Source organism: Prionailurus viverrinus, chromosome E2, assembly GCF_022837055.1.
Source record: "Prionailurus viverrinus isolate Anna chromosome E2, UM_Priviv_1.0, whole genome shotgun sequence".
Lineage (NCBI taxonomy): Eukaryota > Metazoa > Chordata > Mammalia > Carnivora > Felidae > Prionailurus > Prionailurus viverrinus.
Window position 1 is genome coordinate 8,499,395 of NC_062575.1, and position 13,800 is coordinate 8,513,194.

General features: G+C 49.3%; 1 protein-coding gene across 3 annotated transcripts in view; it reads left to right on the top strand.

The window, feature by feature from the left end:
- Window positions 1–13,800, top strand: part of CDYL2 (chromodomain Y like 2) — a 173,196-nt gene that overhangs the window by 140,997 nt on the left and 18,399 nt on the right. For all 3 annotated transcript variants that reach the window (XR_007147490.1, XM_047836617.1, XM_047836618.1), the window contains exons 3-4: window positions 875–1,092; window positions 8,538–8,710. Coding sequence is in view for 2 of the 3 variants with exons in the window: in XM_047836617.1 (XP_047692573.1) it covers window positions 875–1,092; window positions 8,538–8,710 (391 nt within the window). In the remaining variant the exon portion in view is untranslated. The remainder of the gene's footprint in view (window positions 1–874; window positions 1,093–8,537; window positions 8,711–13,800) is intronic.

A 13,800-nucleotide genomic window follows, 5' to 3' on the forward strand; every position in this document is an offset into this window, starting at 1 on the left:
CCCCGAGGTTGTTTCTTTCGTGTATTTGTCATACAGTCAGATTCTTTGATCACATTTCTGTATTCCCTCCTAGGATCCCGCCAGTCTCGTAAATGTATTTATTTTAAATGCATACTTTAAGCCTAACTGTCTGTGCTGCAAAGTTCTTTGGGTTTTGACAGATGCTTAATGTCCCGCATTCACCCTCAGGGTATCCTAGAGAATAGCTTCCCCACCCTCAGAAATCCCCTGTGTTTCATTGTTCCACCTGCTCTGATTCCACCTGATCCTGGTAACCACACATCTCTTGCCTGATTCTCTCCTTTTGCCTTTTCTAGAATGTCATGTAATTGGAATCATGCAATGCACAACCCTTCTCACTGGCCTTTTGCACTTGGCATTCTGTGTTTAAGATTCATTTGTGTATTTTCATGGCATTTTCTTTTCATTGCTGAGTAATATTCCCTTATACAAACGTGCCGTTTTGTTTATCCATTCACCTAGTTAAAAGACAGATTGGTTGCTTCCAGTGTTTGGTATTTATGAATAAAACTGCAGGGTTTGTTTTTTTTTTTTTGGTTTGTTTGTTTTGTTTTTCAGCCATCAGATTTCAAAGTAGGGGGTTCCTTGTTGCCGAAGGCCTCGGAACAGAAGCTGAGGCTCACAGGCTATCAAAGATCATATCAGGCCCTCCACAGAGCTCTCTCTCTTAGTTCAAACTTGGAGCTGTGGCAGTTAAGCCCTGGGCCATTCTCCACCCAAGGACAGAGGAGGGTGAATGGGGGGGTCCCAGCCACATCCAACCCTTTCTGTGAGAATCTGAACGTTCTGTGATCACGCTCTGGTGTGATTGCTCCTATGTTGGTTTCTCACTTTTTTTGTCTGATTTTGGAAGGCTCTGCTCTGACCAACGGGGGATTAAACTTGCACAGCCCCGTGAAGAGGAAGCTGGAAGCAGAGAAGGACTATGTCTTTGACAAGAGGCTCAGGTACAGCGTCCGCCAGAACGAAAGCAACTGTAGGTTTCGGGACATTGTCGTGCGGAAGGAAGAGGGGTTCACACACATCCTGCTGTCCAGCCAGACCTCGGACAACAACGCGCTGACCCCTGAGGTGAGAGACAGGGGACCAGAGGGGAGGGTCAGGCTGGAGAGGGCTTCTTGTTCAGAACGGGGCTCTGGCTTCCTCTTGTGTCCCACACACAAACTTGACTGTGGGGCACAACGAGCTCATCACTTCACCTACATTGCCCATTTGATCTTTATGTCCGGGTAGTGATCCTATCCCATTTTATAGACGAAGATCTCAGCAAACAGAGAGATTCAGAAAATGAGTCAGGGTCACACAGTCAGAGGGCAGCCCCAGAATCCAAATACCATATCTCGGGCTTTGCGGCATGTCAGATTTTTTTTTTGCTTTGGACGGAATTATGTTCACTCGGCTCTCTTGCTGGTTTTTTTTTTTTTTTTTCAATTGAGATATAATCCACGTGCCATAAATTTCACCCTTTTAAAATGCACATGTTTTTTTTAGTCTGTTCACAAGGTCATGCAACCATCACCACGATCTGGTTCCAGAGCATTCCCGACACCCCCAAAGGAAACCCTCCGTCTGCCAGCATCCCCTCCCCATTCTCCCTCATCATGTCCCTGGTGACCACAAATCTTTCTGTCGCTACGGATTTGCCAATTCCGGACATTTTACATAAATGGAAGCGTATGGCGTGTGGTCTTCTGTGACTGGCTTCTTCCACTGAGCGTGAAGTCTCATCCGTGCTGTAGCGCGTGTCAGTACGTCACGGCTTTGCCATGGTATGGATGTGCCACATTTTGTCCCTTAGTCATTCCGTGATGGACATTTGTGTCGGTTCCACTTTTGGCTACTACCTTGTGACTCCTGTTGCCACGAACACTCGTGCATGGGTCTTTTTTGTGCGTGAACATGTTTTCAATGCTCTTGGAGGTACTCCTCGTCGCGGAACCACTGGGTCGTGTGGTGACTCCGGATGTAACTTTCTGAGGAACTGCCAGACTGTTTCTCACAGAGGCTGTGCCATTTTACATTCCCACTGGCCGTGTGCGAGGGTTCTGATTTCTCTGCTTCCTCGTCAACACTTGTTATCATCTGTCCTTTTTATTATAGCCGTTCGAGTGGGTGTCGGGTAGTGTCACCGTGGTTTTGATTTGCATTTTCCTGATGACTAACGATGGTGGGCATCTTTTCGTGTGCTTATTGGCTACTTGTCTTCTTTGGAGAAATGTCTCTTCACATCCTTTGCCTATTCTTAAAACTGTTTTTAATTATTGAGTTTTAAGCCTCCTGTATCAGATGTAGGGTTTGAAAAGATGCTCTCATCCTCTGAGTTGTCTTGTTTCTTTCTTGATGGTGTCCTGGGATGTGCAATGTTTAAAATTTTAATCAAGTCAATTTTACCTGCTTTTTTTCCACCTTACCTTCTTAATGCTAATGAGGCTTATATTTTAGGTGAACGGAACGGGGAAACAGTGCATACTTAATGCTCTTACGTAGACAACACCATTTAAGATGTTGTCTGTGGGTACTTGGGGGGAACAATGAAGAAATAAGATGGATATTTTTTAAGAGATTCTTGATGGTGCAAATGTGGGAAAAGATGAATCCAAGCAGCCCTCTCCAACTAGACCGACCTGGGACAGGGTGGCAGAGTGGTAAACAACAAAAACAGTGACAGTACCAGCTCCCCGTGGCTCTTCATGCTCTGTGTTTACTCTTTATCTCATTTCCTCATCCAGGAGCCTTCCGATGTAGGGTTGTTACGACTCACCCCTTACAGACAAGATGATTCAGGTTTAGAGACCTTGACGGGCTTAGGATCATGCAGCTTAATGGAATGTAACCTTCAGAGAGCAGGACCCTTGCTACTTGCGGCCACCGTATTGTTTCTTACACTCAGACCGGTGCCTGGCCTGCGGAAGACGGCGAAGTCCACACCCCCCTTTCCCTGTCCTGCGATATCCTCCCCCCTCTGATTTCCATAGGAGCAGCAAAGACACAGAGGCTTAACCGCAGGGGTGTGTTTTGGGGTCTCTCTCTTGCACGTTCAGGAACCACCTGAGGGTTCTCTGCTGTATAGACCTCTGTCGTTTACCCTGAAGGCTGCCCTTCCCATATTTATACACATGGAAACCTTGTTATTTTAAGCTCATCATGAAATATTCACATGAGACCAATTCTTCTTGGATTTTTTTCTACTTCACTACATTTTAAAAGCATGCTTTTAAAAGGCACAGCGTTTTCCTTCCGCAAGTCGAATAAATGTGAAGTCTCCCAGTTCATTCTGTCTCTTTGGAGCAGCTTTGTGTGTTAACCATTGCCTACTCACCACGGACGACATGTGGCGTCCAGCTGATGTCAGGTGCACAGGTTCTCCGCTCCTGGGACGCGGGCTTGGTTAATTAGGGGTTCCATTCCTAATTGGTGTCTGTCAGTAACAGAACAGGAGGAAAGTGGAAAAAAATATTGATCTGGTATTTTCAGCTGTCTCAACAACCAAAGTGGATTGACTCTACAGATAAGCTGGCCAACTGGGTAAAGTAGCCCTGAAAGAAAGATCCCAGTGAAACGAAATGGGCGGTGTTAGAGCAATATAGATTTCGGAGGCTAGTAGACTAGGTTTGCATCCTGCCTCCACCATCTCACCTTGGGAAGTTACCTTGCCTCTCTGGAGCTTCCTCATTTGTAGAAGTTGTACTATATCTTGCTTGTGGGATTAGAGATCATGTCTGCAAAGAGGCTCACAGAATGCCTGGCACACAGGAAGCGTTCAATAAATGTTCCCATCATTGTTAAAATGAAACAGAGGTGATTTAATGGTCTCCAGCAGACCAGCCTTACTTATTCATGGAGCAGCTGGGGTGAGGCCACCCTGCATGTCATGATTGAATTTCTTTTTCTGGTTGTACGTGGGACGTTGGTCGGATTGGCCTCATGGGCAGAAATTCGTACATTACTGGGTGTGTTAACTAGATTCTGAGGCTAGAGGGTATGTTGTAATATTTCTCCTGTCTGTAATATTGCAAAGAACCAGGAAGATAATGAAAATGCCCCTTCAGGAAAGAGCCAGCAAAATAGATTGCCCAAAGTGTTGGTGATTAAAAGCTCATCTACTCCCCCTTTGGGAGACGACCCCAAGCCTTCGCTCAGCTCCCGGTTTTCTGCGATTCTCCCAGACTCAGAGAGTCGCACCACCGCCATCCCCGGGGGCACAGTGGACACGCGGGAATCACAGCTCACACCCCTGGATCACACCCACCACGTCCATACTGCCCCCAAGGCCTGTTGTTAGCTTTAATCCTTGAACGGCCCGCTAACATGCTTTTTTCTCCCTGTTTCCATCCTGACCAATATGTTCTGGACGGTTGCAGTAACCTGCTAACAAGTGTGCTCTTTCATATTTCCTCCCCTGCAATCGGTTCTCCGCACGGCAGGCAGAGTGATCTGCCGTGAATGCAAATCTGATCAAGGCACGCCTTCTACACATGCACGTGCACATGCACGTGTACACGTGTGCTCCTGCATTTCAGATGCATCTGTGATTTCCGGTTGCACTGATTAAGAATCAGAACGATTCACACGGCCTGGTGAGGCCGCTGTGTTCCAACCTGCCCAGCTCTGCGACCCTCCTCGCCTTGCACCACACAGCCTCCTTCCCTCCTCCTGCACTCCAATCAGCCTGGCTTGCTTCATGTTCACACCTGCACCAGGGCCTTTGCACATACCTGTGCCTCCTTCCCTTCCTCCTTGCCTAGTGGCCTTACACTTCGTTCAGGTCTCAGCTCAGCCACCACATCTGCAGGAGTGACCCCCCACCCCCACCCCTCCCCACCCAGCTCCCTGCCCAGGTTATATCCTTCTCTCACTATGCACCCCTCCCCTCCGGAACTCGTTACGGTTGTTAGTGAACGTGTATTTGTGTGGTAGGTTGTTAAATGTCTGGTTCCCCCATTACACTGCAAACTTCTTGAGGAGGTAAATACTGTGCTACTCATTTGATTCAGTAAACACTAACTAGGTTTTGTTTATATGCAGGGTTCTGGACTAGGTGTTACAAGGGTTATACAGATGAGTAGAAGACTGTTTTAGCTTTTAAGGAATTATATTAGTTATCTGTCACTGCATAACAATTTGCCCTAAACTTAGCATCTTAAAGCAATGAATATTATCTCACAGTTTCTTTGTGTCAGGAATCCTGGTGTGGCTTAGCTGGATGCCTCTGGCTCAGGGTGTGTCAAAGCCTGCAGTCAAGGTATGTTGTCTGGGGCTGCAGTCTCAACTGAAGGCTCAGTGGAGGCGGATCCACTTGTAAGCTCACCCAAGTGCTGATGGCAGGTCTGAGGTCATCACTGTCCAGAGACATCAGTTCCCTGTTATGTGGTTACTTCCTATGGGCTATGGATTTGCCTCTCCCTATGGCAACTCGTGACATGACACCTTGCTTCCCCAGATTAAGAGCCCCAAGAGGAGAGAGAGAAAAACAGGATAGCCAAGACAAGCTGTGCCCTTTCGTATCCCAGTCTCCTCTTGAAAGGCACATCCCATCACTCTTGCTATATTTCACGGTTGGACGTGAGTCACCGGGTCTAGTCTACCCTCAAGGGGAGGGGATGCCACAAGCATGTGACTACCGTGGAGGGGATCCTTGAAGGCCGTCTTCGGGGCCACCTATCGGGGATTTAAATCAAGCAGGAGGTAGGTTGAGGCCAAGATGCTCACATCCTACAAGGGGGCTTGTCACAAGTGTCTTAGGGGGGATTTAAGACACTTGGGGTGTCAGGAGAAGGAAAAGTTTGCATTTAGTCAGGGATATGTGGGAAAGCATTCATGAAGGTGGTCACAGCTGAGATGGGCCCTGGGTGACTGCTTTCAGCAAGTAGAGATGAAGTAGAGAGGGGGACTCTGGTCTACTCCCCCCTTTTGACCCACTTGTTTTTTTTAAGTTTATGTATTTATTTTGAGACAGAGAAAGCACATGGGAGGGGCAGAGACAGAGGGAAAGAGAAAATCCCAAGCAGGCTCCATGCTGCCAGTGCAGAGCCCAGCGTGGGGCTCAAACCCACAAACCTCAAGGTCATGGCCTGAGCTGAAATCAAGAGTCAGACGCTTAACCGACTGAGCCACCCCGGTGCCCTTGACTCCCTTGTGATGAATTTGGTTATCTGCTCCCAAGGCATGGCAGATCAGAAGGTAGGGGTAGCAGTGGGCATTGTGCTTTCGCCAGCAGATACATCTGGAGCAAGTGGCAGCTAATGAGGGCAGTCAATCTCAAGAACGTATTTGGGACTTCAAAATGCATAGCAGTCTTGGACCATTTGTTACAGATGCATTCTCTGGGAGCCTCTGAGGGGACTGGTCTGTTACAGGCTAGCAAGGGACCATCGAGAGGCAGTTATGTGTGTGCCGAGTATCCTGTTTGGGAAGGCAAAGGAAGTAATCATTTTAGAATGTTTCACTTTAAGCAAACCGGTTGCATTGTACAATTTGGGGTCCTTCAAGGAGGTAGAACCTCCAGCCGTCTCTCCAAATTGGATTATCAACATGAGAAAGAAAAAGGAAAGCTATACTAACCAGACATAGCATTCTTGAAATTACAACATATAGTTTGTACTTTTCTCACATGAACGAAGCACAGATCGACTTGGCGCTTAATTCATAAAGGAGGTGGTCGTTTTGCTTGATTTTGTCTTTACTAATTGACTAGTAAATGTGGCCTCGGTGAGAGAGGCCACTCTCTGAGTCCTGTGTAGCATGCCAGTTCGCATCTTTACAGCAGGGTTTTCTTTTATTTGCCTCTCAGAGAAATAGAGTTCATGGATTGCTCAGAGCATGTCTATTTCTGGAGGCAGATGGTTTAAAGGACCCACAAGATAGTGGCCCATTCGCTTTTTTTGATGTTCAAAGGAAATCTGTGGCTTATACCCAGTTAGAATGGAGAATGACTCTCCCACCCTCACAGAGCACCAGCTGGGAGATTCTCTATTTAGATTGACATCCAGCCCTACTTTTGTCCATGAAAATTCACCCATTTACTGAAATCATCCTACAGTATGGAGTAGTAGAAAGAGAAGGGGTCTGGGGGTGAGATTTTCACCGTGGTTCTGCCTCTTGCTTCTGACCTCGGGTGACTTATGTCACTTCTCTGTGTTTTCCTCGCTCTCCCTGCAAGATCAGCATCCCATTCCCTCCTCTATGGGATTATCGTTTGGAGTAAAATATGTGGAAATTACTCGACGTAGTCCCTGGCACTTCCAAGGGCTTAATAAGTGGGTTCTTTAAAAAGTCTAATTAAAAAAAAAAAAACTGGCTCTCACAGTATTTTCCCATTGTACCCTATGATGATGCCTAATGAAAAATTAACAATGATCCTTTAAAAGCCTGTTCACTTATTGTCTCCCCAGTTGGACTCTCAGCTCCACCCAGGCAAGTGCATGCCTTGTTTTCTCTTACCATGCCTTTTCTGCACTGATTTTTCCCTCCTTCCCTGACTTCTGTTGGATTGAGTGATTGAGCTTTCTTTATTTTACCCCCCTCCCCATTCATTGTAATCCATGTACTTTTAAGAAGTTATCCTTAAGTTACAAACACATAGTGAAGCCTAAATGTGATCATCGCCTCTCCACCACTCCCAGACATAGAACCTTGGCATGTGGTTGTCATTCCTCTCTCATCAGACACAATATTATCGCCTGGACTCCAGTTCTACCCTTGTGCAAACCCTCACCCTCAGTTGGTCAATATCAGTATGATGATTTTACAGTCATTCTTATATTGATTTATCAACACATTCACCATGTTTCTTTGCTGGCTGTTATTATTCCTTGCATGTCAGTCTTTTCTTTCTGAATATAGTTTTCTTCTTTCTGAAGTGCATCCTTTTTAAATTCTCCCAGTGAGGGTCTAAGAGTGGTAAACATTCTTTTGCTGAAAAATGCCTCATTTTTACCCTTGCTTTTGAATGATAGTTTAGCTGGATACAGAATTTGTGTTTGACGGTTGTTTTCCTTGGCACCTTGAAAATTTTATGAGTTCTGATGCCACAGCCCTCTTCCCACGTGCCACCTACGAGCCATGCAGAAGTCTTAGTTGAATTAAGGACAAGCAAGAGTATAATTAAACCTGGCCTCCTAGAGAAGGCTAACATACTTCACCTGGCTGCTCATAGGAATTTTTTTCCCCACACCTTTGAAAAGAGCCAAACGTGTAAATGCTGGAAGAAGATTTGCAGAGACTTACCAGGGATTACACGGCTCCAAGCCAGGCTTCCCAGCCCGTGGCCAGTGACCTCACTGCCACCTTCTTAGCACTCTGTGACGGCTTCGGGGATGCTGCAGGGGAGCTCTGGTTTTGGTGTTTCTTTGCTTAGTCTGGATGTGGCTTGTATTCAGGAGAGACTTCCTGCACAGGAAGAGAACATGTACTTGGCTCTGCCCTCAGGGGTGAGGCCTCTGGCAGGCTTGAGGTCTGAACGCCCCTGGCTCATAGGTAGACACTTAACATCCCCACAAATCCATCTCTGCCCGCAGATTATGAAGGAGGTCCGGCGAGCGCTGTGCAACGCGGCCACGGACGACAGCAAACTGCTGCTTCTCAGTGCAGTGGGCAGCGTATTCTGCAGCGGCCTAGATTACTCCTACCTAATTGGCCGGTTGTCCAGTGACAGGAGAAAGGAGAGTACCCGGATTGCAGAAGCCATCAGGTGAGCTCTGCTCATGTTTGGACACTTTGGGACCTGCCTCCTTTTGCTAAATGTAGCACATAAAAATACAGGCTGCTCAGCAAAATTTGAATTTCAAACAACAAAGAATTTTTTTATCATAAGTACATCCTATGCAATATTTGGGATATACTTATACTAAAAACTTTTTTTGTTGTTTATCCAAACTTGAGATTTTAATTGGGTATCCTGTATTTTCTGCCCAAATTAGGGTTGCCTCTGCTGTCTAGATTAGATCCCACCTTATTGTTTCCCTCAAAAAGAGATTTTATTTCCTTATATTAATTAAGCACAGCATCTGGTAATGCCCATGTGTGAATCCATACTACTCCTGCCCTTTGCCTGATGGTGAAATCTTGGATTTTCTGGGTGTTCCTGTGTCCTGGAGCTGATGTGGCTCAGCCCTGGGGAGAGGATGGAGGGCTACCCTGGGCAGCTGGGCATCTTCAGACCCAGTGGGGTGGGGAGTGCCTCTCCCTCTCTTGTTGCTTTTGGGATAAAAGTTGGGATCCTGGGGTTGACATCGGATCCCAACAATCAATATCTCTTTTGGGAGCACTGAAAGGTCGTCTTTTCCCCATTATTCATAGGTTGATCAAAAGCAAGTGAGTGTTCTTTCGAGCAAGGGCCGTCACTCATCCTCCACTCCGGGAAGGGCTCACGCTTGCTGCATCTTGTGCCGTTCTCAAACCAGAGTCACGGTGCAGTAATGCCTCCTGCTGTTTTGGAAAGGGGCACCCATCTATGTGGGGTCATGGAGGCCGAGGCCACATGTGAGGGATTTTCTGGGGCCTCTAATCTCACTGCGCCTGGCAGCGTCCTACGGAGGCTAATTTTCCTGAGCCCATAGCCAGGGGCTATAGTCTCCATGAGCTGATGTGCAGACGCTGTCACTGGTGAAGTTCTGAGTCCTTTTTTCAGGGTGAAGCATCCGGTGAAGTCTGCTCCAAAACACCCGTGTGCTTCATGTTGCCGATTTCTTGCCCAAAGAGACACCACAGAAAGGCCGAACACGTTATTAGAAAGAGCATCCTGGTTGCATGATGCTCCCAGGCATCGTGGGTGCAGACAGTCCTGGCCATGTCCACAGCGGTTTTTTCTCTGCTTGGACTCAGCTGTGCCTTTTAGCACCTTCCTCGTCACATGGTGAGGGGAATAGTAGGGGCCCCAGTAAGCCTCCTTCATTTACGGGACCATCAGAGACGGGGCTCCCATCTCTGTGGCCTGAGGAAAGCCTTGGTGGTAGCTATCATGTGGTTTATGAATTTCAGTGGGTGCATTAGCTGGATTCCCAGAAGTCCCAAATTCGAGGAGAATTGGGAGAATGCATTCGCTCACCTCTCAAGAAATGCAGTCAGTAAGATTTAAGACATTTTCTGTCTCGTCAGGAAGGGGAGTTTCTCCTTGGCAGAGTGGAAGGGAGGTGACAGAGGGAGTCCCTCCCATTGCTAGAAGGGAGTGACGTTCCTAATTTCTGAGCCGGCAGAGACCCCGGGCGAGGGAGGGGAGGATGTCCCCTAGACCAGTGCTTCTCAGCCCCAACAGCACAGAGAATGGCAGGGAGCTTTTCTACGACCCAGTGGCTCGCCAGCAACCCCAGAAGATTCCACATCAGTGAAAGTGGGGTGCGGCCAGTGCAACTTTGGTTTTCAATTTCCCTCAGTGGTGCTCCTGTGCAGCCGGGGTGGAGAACCCCCACCGCACCCTAACCCAGGGGTTTCTGCACCACTGACTGAGAGCACTGGAAGTTCTAGAAACAACAAGATCCTTCTTTTTGTGTAACAGAAAAGGTTGTTAGAAGAGGGTGAGGGAGAAGGTGCTGGAAGGAACAAGGGTGGGTGAGGAGCTTCAAGGGCGTGGATGGGGTGCACAGCGGACGGCCCTGTAGAGAAGAATGCCCATGGGGTCGGAAAGCGACTGTGTCCTGCTCTTTGTCACCGGATTCCTGAGGGAAGGCTCCAGCTCCACCAATTTTGGAGTGCTCCCCCCGGCAGCCACACTCCAGAGTCTGGGATACGGTGGAGCAGGGAAGCGTTTCCCAGAGAATATTCTGGATTTCCCGAGAAGCATCATGAGTGAGGGGCACTGTGGTTAAGTTTAGGCCATGCCGCGAGTCCTGTCCCTGTGCCTGCAGATTTTCCAGGCATATTAACGTATTTGCAATCTGAGAAGTCTCTTGAGAAAGAACTTTTTTCAAAATCTAGCATGGCTGGAACAGATCTTGGCCCCAGAACCTTATAACCCACTGACAGTCCCTTGCAGTTTTCTGGGGGCATGCGTGCTGTTGGCTGGGCCGACCTCCAGGATCCGGCATGCCGCGGGTCCTCAGCGCCCCCCAGCGCTGCTCCCGCCCCATCCTCATCGTGTCCTAGAGAAAACACGTGCACACGTGAGCCAGGACGCCGTGTTCACTCTGCAGATGTTTGTTGAATGAACTAGCAGATGTGAGAAGGGCTCAGATGATTCATTCGGTGCAGGCCTCTGTCCAGGACCCAAACGAGGCTGTCCTCCCCATCCTGAAAGAGAGGGTGCCCTCACCTGAACTCCTCGCAGGTGATGCGATGGCCTGCTGGCAGGTTGCTGGGATTAAGAGTAAGCAGATAACCCGTGTGAAAAACTTGCACTGGCCTGGCACGCAGTTGGTACTTCCAACACCTGTAAAGAATTATCTCCATCGCTAGTTCTGTGAACGCCCGGCCATGAGTTCTAGCTGAGCCTGGTCTGACTGTGGAGTGGGCTTCGAGAGCACCCCTGTGGGGGCCCCGGGATGACCGTCACCATGTGTGTCTGGTGCGCGTAGGTCCCGTACCGGCTGACTTGGCTCTGAACATTGGCAGTGGGAGGGCTGCACCCCTCGGCTCTGGTTAAAGGGACTGGGTGACCGGGTCACGCAGAAAATGCCAGTTGCTCTGGGTGGAATGTGGACATCCCCGCATTCAGACTATGGCTTCAGAGTCTCCTTTGGGTCTGGAGGGCGGATCTCCGACCGCTGAGAGTGGAGCGAGAGCAGCGCCCGCCCTCCCCGGCAGGTGCACTGACTGTGATAATAGCAGCAGTGACCGAGGGCTCCTGCGTGCCAGGCAGGACACGTTTGTCCCTCTGAGGACAAACTGTTTGCTTTGCCATTTGACAAGGAGTAAAATGGGGTTCCAGAGAGTGAGTGACTTGCCCAACATCTCATTACTAGTTAGGGGCAGAGTAGAGACCCGACCCCAAAGTTCCTGCTGTTTCTGCCACAGGAACCCAGCACCCAGACAGGCAGAGGCCACAGGGTTCAGGCTCAGTGGAGGAAGTGGCAGGGGCCGGGGTCCGCATAACCCCAATCCCAACAGATGGACTTGAAGCCAAAGAAGACGGCATGTCGTCCCCACCCCCCACCCCCACAGTCCCACTGCCAGAGTCAGGATCAGATATCTGAGCGGCAGTGTCTGTAACGCAATATCCTGTTTGCTGTCTGGCTTCTGTGTCCACTGGGCCCTTGTGATAGAGATCTCCTCTGAGTGAGAGGAAGAGGATGGGGAGAGTGGTCTGTGCATTTGCATTTTCGTATCTAGGACGCGAGCCCACCGCGTGGCTTGGACAGGAACAGGACGGGGTGGGGGTGCAGGGGCAGAGCTGGGCACACTCGGTCCCCTTAGCCATCCTCGGGGTACTTAATGCCTCTGCACAGGGCTCAGGTTGGAGACCGCAGAGGGAAGGGTTCTGGGCTCCAGCGCGGTGTGCTTTCCGTACGGTCGTGAGGGCGGAGGTGAATTCCCAAAGGGCTGCCCTGTGCAGATTGGGGCAGACTGGACCTGCAAGAGGTCCACAGTGGGGAGGCGTCTTGATAGGGAAGAACTTCTTTACTCAACATGTTCCACAGCAGCTGGGGTCTGGTGCGTCCTCAGGATGCCCGGAAGGGAATCCTGCACTGAATGGAAGATTTGGCCCGACGACTTCCTGAACTCCTTCCCGGCTCCAAGATGCAAGGTCCTGAAATTGTGTATGAGGGGGGTTAGATGTGGAGCGTTGGCCCCAAATCACTGAGACCCTGTGGTTCCAAGGACCCTGCCAAGTAGCCCCACGTACCGTGCAGCCTCCAAATTACATTTGGTAGAAATCACACGTTAAGGCCAGTGACTAAAGCCTTGAAGTTAGGAAGTCAGGCTGGGAAGGGGGCCACCAGAAAACCAGGAATCCGAGGGCCACGGTGCCAGAATGCAGCAGCATCCTTTTGGGGGTGAGCTGCAGTGGGGCCGGCAGTGGCTGAGAGAACTCCCCCCTCGACTCACACATCGCTGCTCAGGAGTCAGGAGATGGGATGCCTCCAGCCTGGATTAAGGGTGAGACTTAAGTGGCAACGTATAGGTCGTGAGACAGTCTTCTCACAGTTGAATCCAACCCCAACCTATCACTGTGGTGCCCACATCTCTTGGTGAGGATTGGGGGGAAATGCTAATCCTTGAGAAAGGATAAATCAGCCAGCCATTTGTATTAGTGAAGTATTAGCTGCTGTAACGAATGAACCCCAAATGTATGTAATGGCTCGGTTGTGATAGAAATCTACTTCTTATATATGGGAACCTGAAACAGATGTTACTTATCAGCCCATGGCTGTCCTCCAAGTGTGACTCAAGAGCACAGACCCCTTCCATCTTGTGGCTCAGCACGTGTCTTCCAAGACTGCCATGCCTGTCAAGGTGAGAGGGCTTGCAGACCGCATGGCGGGAGGTTTCCGTGCACGGGCTGGAAGTGTGCGTATGGTTTCAATTCACATTCCGTTGGCCAGCGTTTCGTTCCTTGGCCACAGCCACCTGCCAGGGAGGGGGAAATGTGCTCCAGCAGCAGACTCGGGAAGAGGAGGGAAGGGAAATCGGGTCTGGTGAGCAGCTAGTGTGTCCCTGCCGCACGTCTCCCATCTTCAGTCTCAATCAGAGATTGCTCCTCTGTTTGTTCGGCATCATTTGCTGAGTGTGAACTCCGGTACGTATGGGCACCGAGCCGTGCACAAGGCAGACCTGTAGGTTTCCGTAAGGAGCTGGAGAGGGAGGAGAATCCAAAAACAAGTAATCAAGCAAGTGATGAGGATAATT